Below are 22,248 nucleotides of genomic sequence, written 5' to 3' on the forward strand. Positions count from 1 at the left end.
GAGTCGGTTGTGTTTGTGCAGCGAGTGTATAAATGTGATTATTGGTGTTGAATTTAACCAGAGATTCAAGCCCCGATGGCGTTTGCTTTGAGTTTTTTTTTTCTTTTAGGCTGTGTGCGGGGGAGAATATTTCGGGATTTGAAAGGAGGTTGCATGGTTTTAAAAGTTTTGAAAAGACCACATTGTGTGTCTGACAGATTTACAGTGCGTTTGACTCCACTTTCTATTTGACTTGATCTACAGAACACGCTTTGTATCGCAACAAAGCTTGATGCTTCTGTCACTTGTTTTTCTTCCTCCTCCTGTACTCGGTGCATCATTAGCAAAAGGGTGTCTCCTCTGGTTGTTCCAGCAATTAATCTTGACGTGATGTATGTCGCGATTTGCATTTTGATGTTGGGGGACACGTGTTTCAGAATTATGGACGTTGTGAGGCCGCAGGAAGGAACAGCTGTAAAATCCAATTTGTAATCTTGTTACCAGTGGGGAACGCCTTAAAGATTAGTCAGCATTTAGGAAGTCAATAACTTGAATCGAAGTAGATAAACTGCTTGTCATATTCATTCGCGGTTCATTTGCCTTTATTTTAGCATCAGCTAAAGCTATTACCTATAAGACCACAACGTATATAATATATATCCTAAATAAATCTGATATTTATTCTAGTACAGATCAATTGCGTGTGTTTGTCAACTAAATACATAGACATGGGAATCACAATTACATGATTTTTCAAAATCTTTCAGCCCTACTATGTACCAAAGCAGTTTATTGGAGCTCAAAGGGAGTGTCCTCATATTGTACTAGAAACGGAATGGCTGATAAAAGTGGAAGGAGGGTGGGGGTACCAAAATTGCAGGTCCCGCCCACTGGCGACTCCCTCAGGGGGTCCGCGCAGGATGTGTTGTTGGCACGACACACCCTGATGGAAACTTTTTTTTTTAATGTTACAATCTCCTCTTCTATTTGCTTCATGCGGCGATGTTTGGACCATAATCTGCCTGATGTTCACTCCACACAAAGCACATTATCTATTGATTTGCGTCTAAATTTAAGCTCTAGATCTCATGCATGTGTCAGCTCCCCATTCCCAGCAAGACTCTCTTTAGATCTATGGATTATTATTATTTTTTCCGTAAACCACTCGCGCCCTTCGAAGGCCTGTTAGTAGCGCTTCTTTTCTATAGTGAAGGCAAGGATGTTTGAATTACAGAGTTAAAAGAGGAAACACTGGGCATCATGAATATTTATGAAAAAAAATATGAAGGAATATGAGCTATATGAGATGGATGTGGGTGTGGGGGCGCTGGCATAAAGTGATCTTGTGTGAATTGGAAAATATGTAATTTAAAGGCGGGCTTGTTATCGTAGAGCCCGGTGGAATGTTTTGCTTTGGTGGAGGCGAGCGTTTTGGAATCTGAACCTTTCTCACACTAACTGCCACGAAAGCTGAGCTGAGCTGATCTTATCTGGCACACTCCATCGTTCTTCCGTCGCAAACAAACTATTGCAAATAACATAAATATTGAAAAAAAAATAGTCTTCATAGCACCAAGCTGTGTTTGTGGTATTCTTTTTTGAGATTTCTACGTTGGCTTTTGATTGTTATTTTTGCGATATTTAAATCACTATTTTAGAGCTTTCTGATACTCCCCCCAAAAATAAAAGTAAAACATAAAATTCTATATTTTGGAAAATTCAGCCCCTGACCAGTTTGCTTAAGCAACATGAAATTTGGTGGGTATGTCCATCATGAGTAGACACACAAAGAAGATTCAAGAAACTATATGCCTCTGGCCTCACAGATTATTATTTTTTAAACTTCAGCCGCCAAAGGCAGTATCTCATCGACGCATGGATTTTTATCGTACACTCCATCCTAAATTGATCCACCAAAAAAACCTCACGAACCAAGGCCCAAATTGACAATAAAAGCGGCCATTTTAGGTTCCTATCAGCCATTTTCAGGGCCCCACAGATTTTTATTTTTAAACATCAGCCCCTAAAGGCACTGTCCCATAGACGCATGAATTTTATTGCTCATGTCCATTATAAGTAGACCCACAAAAAAGTCTCATTAATCTATGCCCAAAAAGACACAAGAAGCCAGCCATTTTGGTTTAAAGCAGCCATTTTAAGGTCATGTTAGCCCTACCCAGACCACCACACATTTCTGGGAAAATAGTAATTTTAATAAGTATGTCTCTTCTGAGTAGAGTCACAAAAAGTCTCAAGAAAAAAAAACAGGAAATTTGCCATGCTGGTTGAAAGTCGGCTCGATGTTGCCATTTTCAGAGCTCTGTTTTTAAATTTCAACCACGTACACCAGACAAATGGGCGATGTTAAATTCTGAAACACTTGAATTTTCGTCTCTGCTTGTGCGGACGGAGCACGGCAACAAAGTTCGATGGACCCTTTCATTGCTGTTCGCAGCTTTGATTCCATTTCTTTCTTTTTCAGCCTTTTGCAAGCGAGTCATCTTCTACCATCTGTCAGCCCTCTTCCTCTTAAAGCCTCTTTCTCTGAAAGTCTCCTTTTATTCACATTCAAGACGCTTGGCTATCTTTAAACATCACGCAAACATCATCACCAGAGCCAGTCGGATTCTCATTTAACTTCTTTCCCAGCTCCTGGATTGATATGATATTCATAATCCTACTGCTGATGCCTGGAGTATTTGGGTTGAACAACTTTCCAGGATTTCCAGACTTACCCGTAATCATGAAAATCCTTGATATTCAAAGACCATCTAAATATTTTTTTAATAGTCTTACCTTGAATCCTGTGGGCTTAAAATACATTTAAGCATATTAAAACACACTGCTAAAGCATTGTTTAGCGCTTGTAACCACTCTCTTGCCGAGAAAAAGCAACTAGGGGGAGTTGAGCAAGTAATAATAATCAAAGTCTGCTGTCGAACAAAATTATGTATTCCAAACAATTTGAAAACAACCATGAGGCCTAGTAACGGGAACCACCTCAGACAGCCTAATGATTAGCATATATTCTAGCATATATACCCTTAACACAACGGATATTTGAACACAAAGCAACACATGGCAACCGACAATACAGGCATACGTTCTTTATCCTCTGCAAAGAATGGCTAAGATTACTGCTGTGAAGTCATGATGCCTCAATGTGTACCGACACACTGTGAGACCGACGTGCTAACCAGTCAACCACCGTGCCGCCCTGTATATTTTTATATCGTACAATATTATAAGAATGCTATTTTCCTCATTAAAATGCTGGCACCGTCATTATTGAACTCATTGAGCTTCGACACAGAATAAGGATCGTGTTTTTGTTTTCGACCTCGATCTTTATCTCTCGAGTGTCTTGTTTGTGCACCCACAAAAGCGCTATGTGAATCGATAGCTGATTATCAGCGGCAACAGCGGCACGTTGGATCAATTTCGTTCTTGCTTCCGAGGCGTTCTTGCTATGAATTGTAGCAGCTTGAGTGCCATGTCATGGCTTTGACCTGCGCTCCCGCTACTGCATTCCCATTGGGCGATACCTACGACCTTCTCTTGTTTTCTCTCATGGCAGCCTTGTCACACCGTGAGTACATTTCTGGTTCAACTGAGGTTTTTCTAGGATTTCGTTTTACTATTCTCTTCTTGCCGCGCTCATTTTACTCGCAGCCGAGATAACCCGGAGCATCCTAAGGGAGGAATAAAACAAGCTATCCGTTTTAAAGGCAGGATCATGTGAGGTCGGAAGCTTCTTGACCTGTATGCCATGACGCAAGCTCGCCCGTTAAGTGGAAGCGAAGCCCCAGGTGTGTTTGTGTGCCGGTGCCACGTTTGTGATCCTGTTACATGCTTGTTTAACTCCGTGTGGGCGGCATCACTTCGGCTCCCTCTCGACATCACATGGCAAACTGCTCTTTTGTCATTCCCATTTCCCAATTTTACCATCCAGTAGTACTGCTATCATGTTGCAGTACTACTTATTTATTTATTGTTTTTTAGCCCTTTCAGGCACAGCGGTTACTACAGTGGACAGGTTATCAGGTTACAGGTTATCATTATTTGTGCATGAAAGGGTTAAATAAATATGGGGGGGGGGTGATTGCTTAAATAATGCATTATTTTTCCTGAGAACCCTCAATAGTTGATGTCAAATATGACTAAAGTCAGCGTTTCAAAATACCCCCAATAATCTGTCAACATGTAATCATGTATTTTTCCATTAAATTAAAATCCCTGCACAAAAAAACATGTCACCGTCTTAATACATTTTACATGGTTAAGTAGAAATTCCTCAAGCAGTATACAGTAGTTGACTTTATGAATCAAAAATGCTGTTTAAAGGGCCCGGAGATATGTAGATCTTTTTAATGAGCTAAGTGCACTTCAAAGTCTTCTCCTTATGAATATGCAACTTTGTATTTGTCTTTCTCGCGTTCTCACTCTGGCTCCCCTTGGCCTGACAGCCATCTGTCTGCTTGTCTTTGATGTGCGCCGCATGTCTGCACTTCTTCTGTTCCCATTGCCAACATACATTGTCGCGAGCGCATCTTTAATGTATGCTCAGCGCCAGCCCCAAAGACGACGACGACCCTACGGGCCAGCAAGTATCCAATCAGCTTGAAACATTTACCACTCTGACTCGATTTTTGGTACGAACTATTGGTAGTACAGCGGTGCCTTGAGAAATGTGTTTCATTGGCTCATCTTTTCTGTTTGAGATGAATGAAAATGCCATTTTACTGTTCTAGCCCCCCCCCCCCCCCCCCCAAAATGTTACAATTGTGACATGATAGTGCCGCTATTAAGAGGTAGATTGAGTCGGGTAGGTGTCATTTGGAGGTCAAGCTACCACATGCACGGATCTGATCGGCATACATTCTTACATTTTAAAGCAATATGGGTAATTGGTTATCATGTCATCATTTGCCGATCGACCGATGATGTCGTTTATCGGATATGCAAAATAACACATTCTAGCAAAAACAACAACAAAAAAAATTCCTGATCCTATAAAGCCTATTAGAAGTCAGACACGGTTCAAATGTCCAAATGTGAATTACGCCCTTCATTTCCTTTATTTCTTTTGTCCCATTAGACATTTGGCCTAGTGGCCCACTCATCACTTCATCTCTCAGCAGTTTTTTTGCCCCCTCAAACTTTGTCATGGTCTCGAAAGCACGGGCGGGGAGCAGGGTTCGGCCTCAGGAAGTGGGTGTGTGGTGTGTCCAAGTTAGTGTCGGGGACTGCCAGGGTGGGAGAGAGAAAGAGCGAGCGAGTGAGTGAGGAAGAGGAGGGGAAAGGGGAAATTACAATAATAAACAGCTGTGAAAACAAGTGAGGGGGTTTGTAGTGGGCCAGAGAGCCGCTGAGGCAGCCAGTGGTGCAGCGAGACCCCCTCCCAAGATCCCCTCAAGGAGCAAACATCCACACGGGAAGCTTTTGGCGAACCCCCCCCCCCAAAACTTGCGACAGCGATGAGCAAGGCGTCTTCTCCGAGGAGATAATATCTGGTGGGGCTCGGACTCAAAAAAAGATGGAGACGCCGGGCTGTCGGGTGAAAACGTGGCCTTGGGCTTCAAGACCAGAAGAAAGCATTCTTTGACTGAGCGCTAGTCATGATTAGGAGGGAGACGCCGAGGTGACTCTTGGCACGTGATCGCTTCCATGTGCCTTTTGGAGTTGGAGTTGTAATCCAGGACAAGGCCGGACGTCCCCTTGAAAGCTTCATGCAGATTTAAAAAAACAAAACAAAAAAACAATCGGAGGCAAGGAAGAAAAGCTTCTACATCCCTCAAGTCTCCCAGCATCTTATCTCCAATTTGCAGACTTTAAATTCCAAGATTTGTTGGATTCAGCGCATCCCGTTCCTGGCTGTCTGAGAACTCCGACGGCACTGGTCGTCCTCTTAATCCCGATTCCAGATCGCCCCCCTCTGGAAAGCATGCTTGGAACGCGTTCCCCAAATGGGAAGATCCAAGAGGGATCTGACATTTGTTGACCTTCGACCCAACTCGTAGGAAAGGAGAAGATGTAGAAAGGGCTCGGCGGGAGTGGGAGGAGCCTAAGCACATGCGGCAACATGATTGGTTTAAATTTCAGTTTGCACGAGCTACTCAGGAAGTTTGAACAGGTATTTATCCACCCGGCCTTCTTGACCTTGCGGCAGCGGATGTACAAACTGTTTTTGACTTTGCCTCCTCAGCGTGGGTCCACTTCCAATCATAATTGCAGCCATTGTTGTCAAGTATAGGCACCTTACGCTCGGAGAGTATTTATATTGTCGTTACATGCTTTGAAGGTTGAAACAGCTTGGTGCCTGGTGGAGAAATATAGAAACTCGCAAAGTAGTCGTTCCAAATAGAAATGCCATCCAGATGAAATCAGGTACGTGTTCAGCGAAATGTGGGCGCAATAGTATTCATTGCAAGTAGCGCATCGCTAAACAAGGCCCGGGGCGCTTGTGTCTTGCGCCTATAATGGGCAGCATTTTTCACAGCCCCGCTTTGTTCAGCGGTGCGATCGGTGCTGTTGAACGGTCTGCGGCTGAATGGATGAAAGTCTTGAGGAGCCGACGATGAGAAGAAAGGAGCGTTAGCGCGGAGCGCCGATGCGGATTTGGAACTGGGAGTCGCGGCTTGGAGTTTGAAGCGGATTACGTGGGACAGGAGAAGTGAACTCATCTCTTTTCGTCAATGGACGCTACAGCTTCGTGTTTGCTTTCAAAACTTAGCTTGTAGCAGACGTGTGCACATTTTCAGCATGACGTCTCCGATCCACTGGTGAAAGGACACTTTGATCCTCTCCTCTTTCATCTATAACTGCTTCAGACAACAAAGTGTATGCAGAAAAGTGGTGAAGATTGCACGACTGTCTGTGTCCTATGTGTTGTGTTGTGTTCTTTTTGTTATTTTGACTTCAAAATGGCGCCGCGAGAGTGGCTGCCTTTCCAGCAGCTCCTATATTTTGTTGTTCTACTTCTTCCTTTCATAACTTTGCTGCTGTTAATTGGGAATTTCTCCATTGCGAGACTAATAAAGGTTTTCTTATCTTATCTTATTGCTTTTATGCGATGCACAAACCATTAACCTTCAGCTTTTTACCCGCCTACACAAGTGTAGTGTTTTTTTTTTTTTTTAAATCATTCCAAGCATGCGTTTGATGTCATCAGTATTTTTCCGTAATTATTAATGGTGCTGGAGGCCTTCATCCCCCAAACCACCAAATATAATGAATTAGCATCCAGAACCCATGTTAAACGTCAAATACGAGCAGACAGACAACCTTTTGTTGCATACTGATTTATGGGCCTTAGACCGCACGAGTATTTGGTTTGGATCATGCACACTAACCTGTCTTTCAGTTGCTAAAATGAATTGCAAAAAGGAGCTTTTGTAAATGAATGTGTGCTCAACCAATACCTGCACAGTGTCTGTTTTCTCTCCCGGAGCATGTGAGTTCACACGCGTGTGCTCAAACTAAGCGTATGTTTGACGTAGAAGTACCCAAGTTAGAAAAAAAAAAAAAAGGAAGGGGAAGCACTCGGTTACTGACTTGAGTTAGGTCCAGTTGGCTCAGTCTGAAGTGTGCATGAATCTGTCTTTGCACGCCGACGTCTTGTCATTGGGTTGACGTGCCAAATATTTAGCGCGTGTCCTCAACCCGGTGTTCAGCTCCTTTATATGTAACTTTCGGATAAAATGTCAATTAAAAGCGTGTCTATTGACATATGACTTGTCAAATTGAACAAAAGACAAATTACTCGTGTTTCTAAAAAAAGTTAACTTCAGGCTAACACATCACGGGAAACGCTGCAGACAAGCTAACGAATAGCATCTGTGTAATGGTGTTCTCATCCTACCAGCGCAGGCATGTTTTCTTTATCCTCGATGAAGAGCAACTGATAATACTGCCATACTGAGGAGCTGAAACCGTCTCCATGTACAATAAATCGAGCAAAAAGTTCCCCAGTCTACTAGTAGCCCCCCCCCCCCAAAAAAAAACCAAACAACCACCAACACCAACAAAAAAATGTGTTGATTTCTTCATTCATTTGATTGTGTCATGACTGAATGTTTTCATGATGGACAATATTATGGAGTGCGATTTTATTATTTAAAAAAAACAAAACACTACAAACTTGGAACTTGCCTCTCAAGGCAGCTCTATATAACTCTGTAGGCAGGAATTCTTATTCTTCGTGTCTCATTAAGTCTTGTCAGTTGCATCTCTGTGCTCGCCGCTGCAGGCAGTAATACGCACACACGACATCCATATGCTACTGGGGGTTTATTTATTTAATGTTCAAATGGCTCGAACGGAAGGGAGAGTCCCACCAGAGAGCGGCCGGCAGGAAAAGTGGAGCGATTTTACACATCCCAAAATAAAACGTTTGACAGGAGCCTGGGTGCCCCGGTGGTGCGCTTACGTAAGACTGTAAGCCCCCCCCACCCCCGTGATTCATCGTTAGCACCCCCGTTATAATGCACATTCTGAAGTGATTGTTTATTTTTGGGGAAGTAGGCAAGTCAAAGTTTGTCTGTGCCACAACATTTAAATGTGTTCATAACATGTGGGAGGAGTAAAATTAAAAAAAAAAAGGTTGGTCGCTCTGTTACTGATTTTCACCTACAGCGAGTGCATCTGGAACACACACACACACACACACACACACACACACACACACACACACACACACACACACACACACAGAGTGGGATATTTTCTGCAACAGTGATAAGAGCAAAAGGAGGTGTGGAGGCAGACGTTGCTTGGGGAGTTGCTCCCGGGTTGACATCCCGTGTCAAAGGGGGGGACTCTACAAAAATAAAAATGAGCCCCCTTCTGTGCAACACCCTCACATGAATCAGCCTTTCGGTTTGTCACTTTCCTGTTGTTTATTTCATTGAAGTGACTTAACTCATTCAGTACCAGCGAATTCTAGACCAAGTCTGAAAAGACGTTTAAAAACGTCTTTGGGAGTGAATGAGTTAATGGTGTGTCTGTCTGCCCATCCAGGACATCCAGGCTGAGATCGACGCCCACAATGACATCTACAAGAGCGTGGATGGCAACAAGTCCAAAATGGTCAAGGCTCTGGGAAGCTCCGAGGAGGCCGTGTTCCTTCAACACAGGCTGGATGACATGAACCAACGCTGGAGCGACCTCAAGGCCAAATCGGTCAACATTCGGTCAGTCAAAACCAACATCCATCCATCTTTATCGTTGTCATTCGCTTTTTCAGCTCATTCAGGTCATGGGTTGATATCCCAGGGCCGCCTCAGAACCTCAATCAGGCTCTGGTAGTAACTGCGTAAAGATCAGACCAGGATGTGTGCGCCCCACCTTGGTTCTATCTTTTGCTACTGCATATGTCAAACTTATCACGAAAAAAATATTTCTAATCGCTCGCTCTAAATATCGTATTTCATAATAGGTAATCTGGTAACAGCCCCCAGGGCTAGGGCAAGTGCTGAAGGTGCCCGGAGCTATTTACTCTTTCAAAAGTATTACATTATATATTGAAGTATAAATACATCTAAATTAATTTAAACTTATCCAGGCTTCCTGGAGGTTACTTAAGAAACGTCAGCCTTAACATTAGGCCAGAGTCAAAGACCTCGCAACTCCATTACCCCTCCACTTAGCATGTTATTCATAATATATGACCCCAAAGACATCTCCCCATTCACTGAGCTCAGTCCATAAAGGACCACACACAGATGGCCTTTTTCTTTATCGAGCGTGACTCGCATGCCTGTGAAATATTTATGCGGTCTCGGGGCGTTGTCCATCAGAGACAACACGCCCAGTGTTTCAGCATGTCTGTCGCGCCGCTTCGGGGTGAAATATGTATGTATCTCCAGAGGCAGCCGAGAGCCACATAAACTTCTGATGACACTGATAGACCTCGGTCTGTCGCGACCTCGCCAAAGGAAGGAGAAAAAAAAAAGCACCATATTTCTTGGTTGATAGGGCTGTGAAGAAAGTGTAGGTGGAATTAAAGGTGACAAGAGCCAGATGGAGATGCGCCGAGAAACAGGATGGAGCGGAGAGAGAAGCAGCGGAACAAAGACGGGAAGGAATACTGACGAGAACGTTTGCACCAACTGAAACAAAAAAAAAAAAAATGCAATCATCCGATTTCTGACAGATCCGCACAAAAACCGTGCTGTGTGTGTGCCAGTTCTTTTGCTCTGGAGGGTTCTTCCAGATTTGCATGCCACTTGTAGCCTCGAGGCTAAATGTCCCACTTACATATTTCCATCCATCCATCCAGCCATTATCTAATCCACTTATCCCCACGAGAGTTGCTGGAGTGCTCGAGCCTATCCCAGCTGTCTTCGGGCAGCAGGTGGGGTACACTCCGAACTGGTTGCCAGTCAATTGCAGGGCACATAATGATGAATAACCATCCACGCTCACAATCACAATCACACCTAGGGACAATTTAGCGTGTTCCATTAACCTGCCATGCATGTTTTGGGAATGTGGGAGGAAACCACTGACATATTTAAACACACTTATTTAAAAGTATTCCTTCACACCAGTCACTTAGCTCAATTCTCCAAATAAGCTTCAGGCCGTTTATTATTCCCGCCCAAAACCTGCAATAAAAGCGAATTAATTATTGTCTGCTGTATTAAAAAATGAAAATGCGCAACTAAACCATGTCATTTGTCTGAGCAAATTCTGCTAGCTTAATGCTTACTGCAAACGTGAAATGCCTTTGATCAGGGGTTTCAAACTCAAGGCCCGGGGGGCTGTTCCTGGCCCGCCGCATAATTTCATGTGGCCCAAGAAAGTCAAACAAACATGGGTACCTTGATGCGAATATGTCTAAATGGACGCTTCGCCTTGGCAGAGCCCACCTGGAAGCCAGTGCCGAGCGCTGGTCTCGTCTGCTGGGCCTCCTGGAGGAGCTCTGGAGGTGGATCTGCATGCAGGACGAGGAGCTCGCCAAGCAGATGCCTGTCGGTGGAGACGTGCCCACCCTGCTGCAGCAGCAGAACCACTGCACGGTTTGTTACCATCTCACAGTGCGTCTCGGAATCATTTCCTTTTGTATTTTCTCTTAAGTCTTTCTTCCACGTCATTACCATTGTCCTTTTCCTTATCCCTCATGTCACAAACACCGCCTCTTGCGGGTTTGTTGGCACGATGGCTCTTTACATCCACATCAAGAGCCAGCCTGATGAGTGACAGGGGAGTCGGCGAATGAGAGTCTAGGGTCGGGTGGCCGTGAACTGGCTAATGCGTGTTGACTTATTTAGTGTGAGTTGTGGCCAGAGGCAGCTTGTAAATAAAACTGCTTATGTGTTTTATGACCTTACAGTTTGTTTATTCAAGAGATTGAAAGTGCTCGGCGGCTGTGATTAGCCTTGACCACTTGTGGAAAGATTACGGTTCGTTCTAACTTGTGTTCGTGGGCTATTTTGAATTAGCTAGTGACGTTTGCCTTACCGTAACCGTGCACTTATGTAAGTAGTAACTAGTTCTGCTTTGCAGTGACACATTGCACTTACCTCTTTGAGCATCATTGATGTGAAAGGGCGTCCATGGCATTCTTACCGAGTCGCGCCATTTTTTTTTTAATGCAAATTTTTTATTTTATTTTATTTTGTTTTCCTGCTTACGCCAAAAATGGAATAAGGTGGAAACAGTCTTTTTTCGTGATAAAAGAAGAGAGTGTTATCTTTCCTTTGTCACTTTCGTGTTTTACACTCATAAAACCAAAGCCTTGAAAGAATGCTTTAAATTGTCTGGCACTCAAGAGAGTTCTCTATTTATTTATTTATTTGTGAAAATGGCTGGCATTGAAAGAGTTACTACTTTAAGTGTGAAATGATCGTAAACTTTCGACATTCTGTCTTTTTGGCACTCTTTCCTCCTGGCTCGCCCTTATTGCTGCGTAAGATCTGTGATATAAAACGAGATAATTATGATTTAAAAAAAATCTAGGATAAAGGGAGACCGCCAAAAGTGAACCGCCATATGGCAAAGGGCAACCAGAATTTTAAAAAACCATAAAATAAAATCACGTTAAGTGGAGCCTCACTGTGTGAAATCTCCATTTTGTCGTTTTTGTCAAAAAAAAAAAAAAACGCAGGCAGCTTAGCTGTTTGCTGAAACCGCAGGAACATCCCGTGCTTGTAAATCACCGAGCGGTAATCGCCAGTGTTATTATTCATCATCAGGCAAGTGGTCAGGCATGTCACGTTAAGATGAATTGCAGTTTGCGGCAGTCCCCTACGAAAATAAACAAAATGTTTTGTACGTCCTTGGTTATTAATCGACAGTTTTATTGCAAGCAATCAGCAGCCAACGGTGCATATAAAACTTGTTTGAATGCATTTAAATAATCAACCACGTCAGTTTATCCGCCGGATCATTGTTGCGTTCAAGCCGTCGTCCCCGCACGGTATCATTGCCTTGTGTCTTAAGTAATCAATGCTGACCCAGGTTGTAAGTTTGTCTTCATTGGTGGCTGTCAGCCGTTGCGGTTATTTATTACAAGCGCTGGATATTGTTGACATGGAATACCATTCAGATGGATGAGGCAGCCTGCGGAGACCGTTTACTACGCCGTCCGCTACCCTCACTGAGCTCGCGCCAGTCCTGACATTGTTAGACGTCACGCCTCATGCGCACGGACTGCGCGCTGGTTCGATTTATGTTTAACGATCTCAGGTGAAATGACACTCGGCGTATTCCCTTTACAATTCATATATATTTAGAAATAGATGATAGATTGTAAAATAGATTTTTTTTTTTTGGCGTGGTTCAAATTTTTTTTTCTACTGTTTCATTCATTTGAACTCATAAAATAATACATGTTTTAAAGATGCAGTTAAATTGTATTGTAAAATAATAAATTATCATTGTAGACAAAAGAATAAGGAAACTCGATGTCATTTGCGCTTGGGGGCTGACTCACTTTTGTTGCTAGCAATATAGACTAGTGGATTGAGTTGCGTTTTATTTTTGGTTGGGGGGTGGGGGGGCATGAAATTTACACCGTTCCACTTCACTACTTTCAGTGTTACCTCATAAAAACATTTAACAAAACATTTCCAATTCTGGACGGGTCGGTCTTCATTTTCTGAGATACTGTGCGAAGGCCTACAATGGATGTCGTCGAGCGCAGGCCAGCTTCCAGCGGAGAACAATAAATGTGCTTGGCTCTTTTCAGCTTAACATCATGAGAGAATCATCAGTCACATTCAAGAACACATTCGGAGAAACAATGGATGACCCCCACACTGTTATTGCAGAAATATTGCTCGCCGTGCCAAAAAATAAAACTAAAAAATTATGTGTTACTTCCCTTTTGACCCACATTATATTCCACTTATTATCCTATAATCTTTAATAATGGCAGAGCTTGAAGGTTTATACCTAAAATTAGGATCTAAAACTACGTCGACAATCGATCGCTTCATGTCGTTAGACGTGAGCGCTAGCCACTGATCGGCTAGCTGTGAAATCGCTTGTTATTAAAGGTAAAGTGCTGCTTTGATTTTTGCGTCTCTCAGCGCTTAAAAAAAAAAAACGTGCCATTACCAATTCCAGACTTCTGGAGTGATTGTTTTTTTATTTATTATTTTTTTTTTTTTCAACACAACATCGGCATGTTTTTCATATAGCTGTATTCCTAATAGCGTGAAAGCAGTGAGGATGAAAGTAAAAAGAAATTACCAAAATAAAACGTCTTAAAAATGACATTCAAACATACTTAAAAAAAAACAAAAAAAAGTTAAATACAGCTGAACTGTACTTAGTAATTCTTTTGTCTAGCCCTACAGGGAGCCATTGTACCACCAGTGGTACTAGTATCCACACTTGGGTAACATACACGATACTGTTGATGAAAATTGTTGTCGCCTTCCAAATTTCACCACTCCACTGGAGTTTTGCCAAATTCCCATTCGTGATAAATTGTAAATTTGCAGGCCATCTATCCCCCCCCCCCCCCCCCCCACTATTTTGATACCCCCTCTATGTCTCCGGGAGGAAAATGAGGGCTTGAGCTGTGCTTATTGTGTTGTAGCGGGTATGAGTTAGAATTGGCCGACGGCGTTTAGCGATAACACTCTTTGCTGTGCACCTTTGGCCGCGCGAGCAAACATCAAGCCTCAATCATTCAGTGCGGCGGCCACAATGGCACAATGTCGACCAAGGTCATCCTCACTAAAAGTCAGACTTGTTTTTTTTGTACTTAAAGCACACATGCTGAGTCCAATTGTGATAAGTGATGAAAAGAAGAGCAGCCTTTTATCTCGAACATAGCCAGCTGTGTCTTATCTTTTACCGGCCAGATGGGATTTGTCAGCGAAATGAAAAGCACATTGGCTTAAATATGTAGTTGATATATTTTTTTACATTCGTGAAATTTAAATTTGTTTTAATTGAAAAGACTTGAAGAGACCACATACCCCGCCTCACTTTTTGAACACACGCCAAAAGTTTTTGAACGCACACACAAAAAAATATATTTGATGATGATGTAATAGAGGGCTCACACGCTTTGGCTTTGTGAGGATCAGCATTAGGAATCGTTTTGGATTTTTCATTTGCATTGGCTTTTATTTCATTTTGACTGGTTTGTTTGTCGAGCAGATTTGTTTTTAATTTCACAAATGTTCCATTCTTTAGTCTTTATTAGTTTGAGGAAATGCCAAGTGGACGCTCAGTGCAGCCAAGAGCATCGCTTCGAAATGAAACGAATAATCCAATGGATCTTTGAATAAGCAATCCTTCACACTTTATCTCCCCCCTCATTTTGTTTTCCTATCCTCCCAAAAACCTCCTTTGGCTTCTTCATACGCCTACTGCCCGTCGAGGAAGTTGCCTTCGATTTATCTCTCTTGCTATCCGTCCACTACTCTTCCTGCGCAGGGACCATTTCAAAAATCATTTATTAGCAAACCCAGCGGTTTCATTTATTCGTCCCCCCGTGCCTTCTTTCAGCGCTAGGCCTGCGTTTGTTCACTTGTTGGCAGTCTCCGTGAACTTGGGCTGCCTTGAATGAACACGTGCAGGAAACGGGAACAAAAGAGGACACGTTTCAAGACCGGTGGAGGGGATTTAAATTCCCACACTCCAGCTGAGCTATTCTTTGTTTTTTTTGTCTTGACATCCCATTTCGACAGAAGATATTTGTTACGTAGGAGAGCTGCAGGGACGTGTACCTTGAGTCGCCTCGGAAATAATCCATTAGTTGTGTTGCACAAATTATATACAGCTTAAATTATCCATATGAGGTCGTTTTAGGAAATAATTTTTTTTTTGCAATTTTTTTTTTTTTGGGAGGGGGTGTTGTTTAAAAAAATCTAGATTTGTTGCGAGTTCCTTGTTTGGAAAAAAGAATCACTCATAATGATAGAAATGAAAAGTCTGATATGTGGTGGAGTATTACAAGAAAAAAATGAAGTGATTATGTTGACTTAAAAAAAGGTTTTTATCTTGGATTTTTTTAAACTGTTACGAATGTTTAAAAAAAAAGTCTACTTTTTATGATATATTCAACATTTGGGAAGAGGGCAGTGGGGTTTGTTGATGTGGTGAGTGTTTGTTTCACGCCTTTTAATATTGTCTTGAACTTTGAAATTTCGCAGTTAACTCATTCACTCCCAAAGACGTTTTTAAACGTCTTTTCAGACTTGGTCCAGAATTGGCTGGTACTGAATAAGTTAAAAAGAATCTTGTTTCTTGTGTACATGTTTTAAAAACCATGAAAGTGGCGTTACCGAGCGAGCTCGTCCCATTTCATCAAGCTGCCTGGCAGCGTCTCACACTCACACGGTCGCCTCGTAAAGCAATCACACACTCCGATAAGCAATGAAGTCCCGCGGGGTCTTGCGTGTGTTAAAACGAAAATAATTATACTGTTATATCGCAACGTCCCTCCTCCCCTACTTCTCTCAAAGGTTAAGTGAGTGTCCATCATTGGGGCAAATCATTGCGATCACGAAGGCCATATGCAAGTGTTTCATTCGACTCAAAAAAAGCAACTGCGATTTGTTGTTTTTGATAGAACTCCTTTAACGCCTTTGAATGCGTTCCTCATTTTTTTAATTTTTTTTAGATGCTGCAGTCGGAGCTGAAAGAACGCGAGCAGCTGGTGATAAGCACATTGGAGCAAGCTCGCATGTTTCTGGCAGAGCAGCCCATTGAAGGTCCGGGAGAACCACGCAAGAACCTGCAGCCCAAGACAGGTTGGTACTTGGGCAGGACTGTTCTTGAAGCCGGATAACACTGTGTTGACAGCATGGCACACAGAATTGAATTTGATGACTTAAGTCATGGAGCCAGTGTTTTTTTTTTTCTCTCAAACCGATCAATCCTTTAACGAAGTTCGATATCCAAAGCAAGCAAGATGCACTTAAGTTTTGCAACACAATCCATTGATATGTCGGCCTTCCTGGCAATCCTGACCCCATTGGGAAATTAAAAAATGCATCAACTCGTTAAGGTTACCACTCTTAAATTATTCAGATTTTGTCCAGTCACCACATTTGCCTTCAAACGATCCTCGTTTTTTTTTTCCCCCCGTTAATAATTAAAGAGAGCCAAGAGGGCGCGATGGGGGTGTGGCACGACTTCAGAGCGTCGACAGACATTGCTGTGCTCTCTTGACGCCGCGATCAAAGTATCGTCCGCTTTTATAAACCGATGAGTTGACATCGAAGTGTATGCGCCGTGTTTAATCAAAGTCGTTGGGATGTGGCACAGTGGTAAACAGTTAATTGTGTACGTTTCCTCCACTCTTATTAGGCTTTTGATTGTTGTCTGCATGTTTAAAGACGCTCGTACTCAATTCAATCAGCACCCCGGAGAGCAAATTCCACACTCAGGAAAACGGTTGTAGAAGACCACAATGTTCATCCAGCAAGCATCCTCCAATAAATAACACTAAGACTGTTTTGTTTATCATTTCCCTGATTCCTTCCAGACCTCAGCCCGGAGCAAAAGGCCCGCGGCCTGGCTCGGGCCATTCGCAAGCAGACGGGCGAGGTGAGGGAGCGCTGGGAGCGTCTGAGGGGCCACGCGCGAGGCTGGCAGAATCAGGTGGAGCAAGCCCTGGAGCGATTGCAGGAGCTCCAGAGCTCTATGGACCAACTGGATCTGCGGGTGACTCGGGCCGAGGACGCCAAGTCCGATTGGCAGCCTGTGGGCGACCTGCTCATCGACTCCCTGCAGGACCACATCGACCAGACTCTGGTTAGCATGAGTCAAGCCTTCTCTTAGCACATGGGCTACATCGAGAATTAAAAGAAGAAAAGTTGCATTTATTTGTATACCATCAACCCATTTCTCCTCCTTCCTTTATTTATTTATTATTTTAGGTGTTCCGGGAGGAAATCAGCCCGCTGCGTCAGGATGTCCAGATAGTAAATGAGCTTTCTGCAGAGCTGACTCCGCTGGACATCCAGCTGTCCTCCACTGCCTCCAGGCAGCTGGACCAGCTCAACATGAGGTGGAAGCTACTACAGGTACAGCGCAGCCTCAGTGGATGCGGCCATATTAAACACTTTTCCTATCATGCTACAGTATTTTATCTGGACTTGTCTAGTCTTTTTTTACTCATCCCTCCCATTTCACCTTTTGTTCCAAACACACCCTGTGTATAATCACAGCTTGGTACCGCAAGGCTATTTTCGCAACATACCAGTAATTGCTGAAAATTTGAGTCATACCATCACAAGGGCAGATGAAAACCGAAGATCCGTTGTCCTATAAAGTCATTTGAACGCTTACCTGTTTGAACTTAAGCTTCCTCGGCCATTTTGCATCAGTGCGATTCAAAATCGGGCTGCGTTTTTGAATAATCTTTTGGACGACTCTTGTTGCAGGTGGCAGTGGAGGACAGACTGAAACTCCTCCAGGAAGCCCACCGAGACTTTGGCCCCTCCTCTCAGCATTTCTTATCCAGTGAGTAGCAAACATTCGCTTGAAGTCACATATGGGTTGTTTTTCTGTTGTTGTTGTTGTTGTTTTTTTTTTTAAATGCAGTATTGGCCCTCAATTGGGACATTATTTCAAGGACAGACAAACCAGAAAGCGTCTATCATCTCACATGGACACTCATAACCCCGGTAGCATATTTTCTCCTCAGGGATCAATAAAGCCTTGCTCTTATCTCCCAATCTCTAGTTTTTAAAAAAAAATTTTTTAGGTCTTTTCATTCGTGTGTTTCTCGATGCCTTTGTCAGAAAAGGGATTGTGGGAATCAACCAAGCATTAATAGTCACCGCTAATAGTCTTAATGCAGCTTTGGATTGCTGAGACATTTTTGGGCGCATCAGTTGCCTCGGTTATACAGGTCCGCCAACTATATTTTTATACGCTCCTATTTTTTCCTATTTCTCCCATCTGCCTGGAAAGCCCCGCCCACCCACTTCCTCTCTATTTCATGCATGTTTTTGTTTTTGTTTTTTACTTGAGTCTCTCATTGTGGTCTTTCCTTGTCTCCCTAGCTTCTGTGCAGCTCCCCTGGCAGCGGGCGGTGTCTCAAAATAAAGTTCCATATTATATCAAGTAAGTGTCCAGAAAAATGTGTGACATCGTTGGTTAAAATAGTTGTTCTACTCCAGTGGTTGTTGGTCAGATGCAGCGAGGCCCAACAGAAGCACTGACCTACATATACACCCTACATACAAATATTTATCTCAGGAAATTGCACTGATTTAGCGGAGACGGGGAAGTTAAGCAACCCTTTGTAGCTTGGAAACCGTTTTAAAAAATGTGATAATGTGGTTCAATGTTTAGGGAGGGAGAAGGCTCCATTTTGTGGAACCTGCCAGGAGTCGTAGATTAAATAAAGTAAATTCACTCAATCATAAGACTCATGACGACTCTGCAGATAAGAAAGTATGTGTAGTTTAAAATTTGTTTTATATAGTTTTGTGTTTGTACCCAATATACGTATTGAAATTATGATGAAAACGTTTCACATTGTTTTCAGCGGGCACCAACAGAGGCTCACAAATGCATTTGGGAAAATGTATGACATGCAGCCGCTTAGGCCCATTTGCACGCCTCAATTTTCTTTTCAGATTTGATTTTTATCCAGTGGGATACAACCCCCCCCCCCACACACACACACACACTTGCCAAATGAATGTGTTTATTTTATATTCTGCAGCTTTTACTTTAATGACCATAATTTGCATCGCAAAAGGACTAAAAAAAAAAAAAAAGCAAAAAAGCAAACGTAACTTCAAAAACAGCTCATTGTCACTGAAATGTTTCTCGGGCACAGTCATTATAACAAAGACCTCCACTGACGTGTCATATTCAGCTCAGTTCCCCAAAACAGTTGTCTTTCTGCTGATTCGACGTGTCTACCTGGTGAATAGATAACACCTGCTTGACAGTGGCAAGCGCATCTCTTGCCGCTCTGATAGTCACAATTTCAGCTTGTTGTCTTGCTTCCCATTCACTTTTTTTTTTTTTTTTGGTCAAATCAGGTGAAACAGGAGCAGTTACTTTTTTTAGCTTCGTTAGCCACAAATCATCCAACCGCCTAAACTGCTGACTGCCCAAGCCAGACTGCAGATTTGTTTCACTCTCGAGTTCGCTCACATTTGAAATGTCACTCTTGAAAACATTGTTGCATGTAATGTCAACTGTTTATTGACAAAACAATTAGTGATCTGCAAAGAGCTCAAGACATTTAATTTAATGACACGGTGGATGGCAATCACTGCCTTGGAAGTTCCACCGTGCTTAATACATTGACTCTTTGGTGTCATATTTTATTATCATTTGTATTTTTTATTTGTTTTCCAGCGTCGTCTGCAGTGTTCCAAAAGGTTATTTCATATTGTATATGTCACTGACTTTTTTTAACTTGACTTTTATGAGGTTCTAAATGGAAAGATCAATAAGAAGCGTTTGAACCACATACACTGTGTTTGGACCCACGGGGAGGAGGGGGGGGGGGCAGACGGACGGTCGATTTGTTATTATTGGAATGTGTTTAGCTGTTGGGAGATAAAAGCCAGCAGCGTTTGAACACAGATGTGGCCGACCGCTGAACCTGCAGCAACCCACTCTCGTAAACAAATCAGTGGAACAGGGGTTTAAAGCACACATAGGCGTCAGACGGGAACTCAACTGAAATGTAAATTCAATTTCAGCACGGTGCGCGCATCGCTAATTTCAACTTAATAAATGATTACATTTTTTTTTTTATGTGAGGGATACCCCACGCATCCGTCCATCTGTTCGCCCGTCACTAATTCTCACAACTTCTACCATTGCAATCGGCAAATTGGCATACAAATCAAGGTGTACATTTTTACCCTTTAATCCGCAAGTGGATGTGCGTACTAAAAAATGTCAAAAACGCTGATCATATTCCTCCTACTTAAAAAAAAAAAATAACTGCCGTGACTCATCCATTTTTATCTACCTGCCGCAGTCTGCACTTTAGCCTCCAGAGACCTTATTTGATTTGTTGATGCTTACTGAGAGATGGCATTTAATAATGGCTCTGGAGACAAAATGTCAGCATCCAGAGTGGATCACTCTGTCCTTTCACAAGGCCCCCCGCTGGTCCTGACGCAGCAACAAGGGCTGTTTCGGCACCACTTGCCGGCAGTACATTTTCATTTCAAATTGGTAGAGATAAAAGGAAACGGCACTCACCATCTCATTGTGTCACATTTTGTTGTTTTGATGACTTTTTGGGATATGTAATAGGTGGGTTGCACACACTTTAAACACACTTAAGCTTATTAGCACATGTACCGCTCCCAATATTTCTTTATGATTATTCCGCCAGTTCTTGCCATTGTACAGTTTTTGTACTTTGCATCAAGTCAATTGCCATTGCACTGCTCCCTCTGGTGTGCCTGCCTTCACCACCTGAGGGCAGTATAAGTATTTATCGTCACTGAGGATAAAGAATAAAGAATATGACTGCGAGAACCATTCCAGTTCATCATCAAGTCTTCAGCATTCATACACAATTTCTACAGAAATTGCGTTCTCTCATTGCTCATTAAATGGCATGTAAAAAAAAGACTCCAACTTTTACTACAGCTCTCCCAACTGAACTGCTCACCTGAGAAGCTATTTGTCCCCTTGGCCCCCCCCCATACGCGCTTCCTGCTGTTTTATCGAAACTCCACCATCTTAGTAGCATCTGTGTCAAAGTTTGTGAACGCACGCTGACAGCTCCACCGTTCTCATTTCGGCATTCATGAGCTGCTGATCTACACACACGCGCTGCACCCTCAGCTTTGATAGAAACACCGGCCCGCGCTGTTGTGCAGCGGGGCGACCGCGCGCCTCCGTCATTATGAGCGGCAATAGAAGCAGCTTGCGCGCTGCAGTCTGCTTATTTATTGGGCTCTATTTTATTCGTAATGGGGTAATAAACAAACAGGAAATGGAGCTCTGCGGTGGGTTTCCGTCGGTGGGAACTTATTTGCACACAGCCACCTTTTTTTTTTTGCTTACTTCGGCTATGATATTTGCATTTGTTTGTTTGGTTGGTTGTTTTTTTTTTTGTTGTTTTTTTTTTTGCTGTGTCAGCTTTGACTTTGCTTGGTAGGATGTTAAAAGACCATGTAAAGTGAATTCAGTAATCGCGACATGGAGTTAGCTAGCTAACTATACTCACACCACGAAAACGCACTTTGCTTCGGATAATAGTGCACCTCGTTGTTGGCCGTGTGTCGGGCTGGCGTGGCTGTTTTAGAGCGCCCCGTTGTAGCTACATGGGATGTATTATAGATCTAATATGGCTTCTTAAGTAGGCAAAATAAAGATGCTATAGAAGTTAGCATCCATTTTCCCAGGTTGTGGGAGTGGCATTTGATTGACAGTTGAGTGTGTTTTTCGTTGCTTTCACTGGACACACCGACGGTATTTGAGAACTCAAACAGCGATGACAGCTTTCGCAACACAAACACATCAAATAGTGCGAGCCACTGTTGCCAACGCAGTGATGTCTTCACTTTTTGACGTTACAGTCCACTTGCATTGTGGCTTACTGGCCAGCGATCTACCAGATTGAGCTGTTCTGGAAATAAGATCGCTGCGTGTGGCACCTGGCACTCACTAATGGTCTTTATCCTGATGGCATTTTTTTTTCTTCTTCTGCTGTTTTCAGCCATCAGACACAAACAACCTGCTGGGACCATCCCAAGATGACGGAGCTCTACCAGTCGCTAGGTAGGTAACACAAAAGCTCATTTGATGCTTCTTTCATCCGATCGATACCAAATCTGGCAGTCTGTCGCATTTCACAATGAT

General features: G+C 43.0%; 1 protein-coding gene across 4 annotated transcripts in view; it reads left to right on the forward strand.

Moving 5' to 3' along the window:
- The window catches only part of LOC147187798 (utrophin-like), a 95,774-nt gene that overhangs the window by 49,353 nt on the left and 24,173 nt on the right, over positions 1-22,248 (forward strand). For all 4 annotated transcript variants that reach the window (XM_086099846.1, XM_086099848.1, XM_086099847.1 and 1 more), the window contains exons 56-63: positions 8,998-9,170; positions 10,844-11,000; positions 16,067-16,196; positions 16,934-17,202; positions 17,328-17,474; positions 17,835-17,913; positions 18,459-18,519; positions 22,106-22,167. In XM_086099846.1, the coding sequence (XP_085955972.1) occupies positions 8,998-9,170; positions 10,844-11,000; positions 16,067-16,196; positions 16,934-17,202; positions 17,328-17,474; positions 17,835-17,913; positions 18,459-18,519; positions 22,106-22,167 (1,078 nt within the window). The remainder of the gene's footprint in view (positions 1-8,997; positions 9,171-10,843; positions 11,001-16,066; positions 16,197-16,933; positions 17,203-17,327; positions 17,475-17,834; positions 17,914-18,458; positions 18,520-22,105; positions 22,168-22,248) is intronic.

This window comes from Hippocampus guttulatus, chromosome 20, assembly GCF_054856545.1.
Source record: "Hippocampus guttulatus isolate MCC_2025c chromosome 20, RoL_Hgut_1.0, whole genome shotgun sequence".
In the NCBI taxonomy this organism is placed as follows: domain Eukaryota; kingdom Metazoa; phylum Chordata; class Actinopteri; order Syngnathiformes; family Syngnathidae; genus Hippocampus; species Hippocampus guttulatus.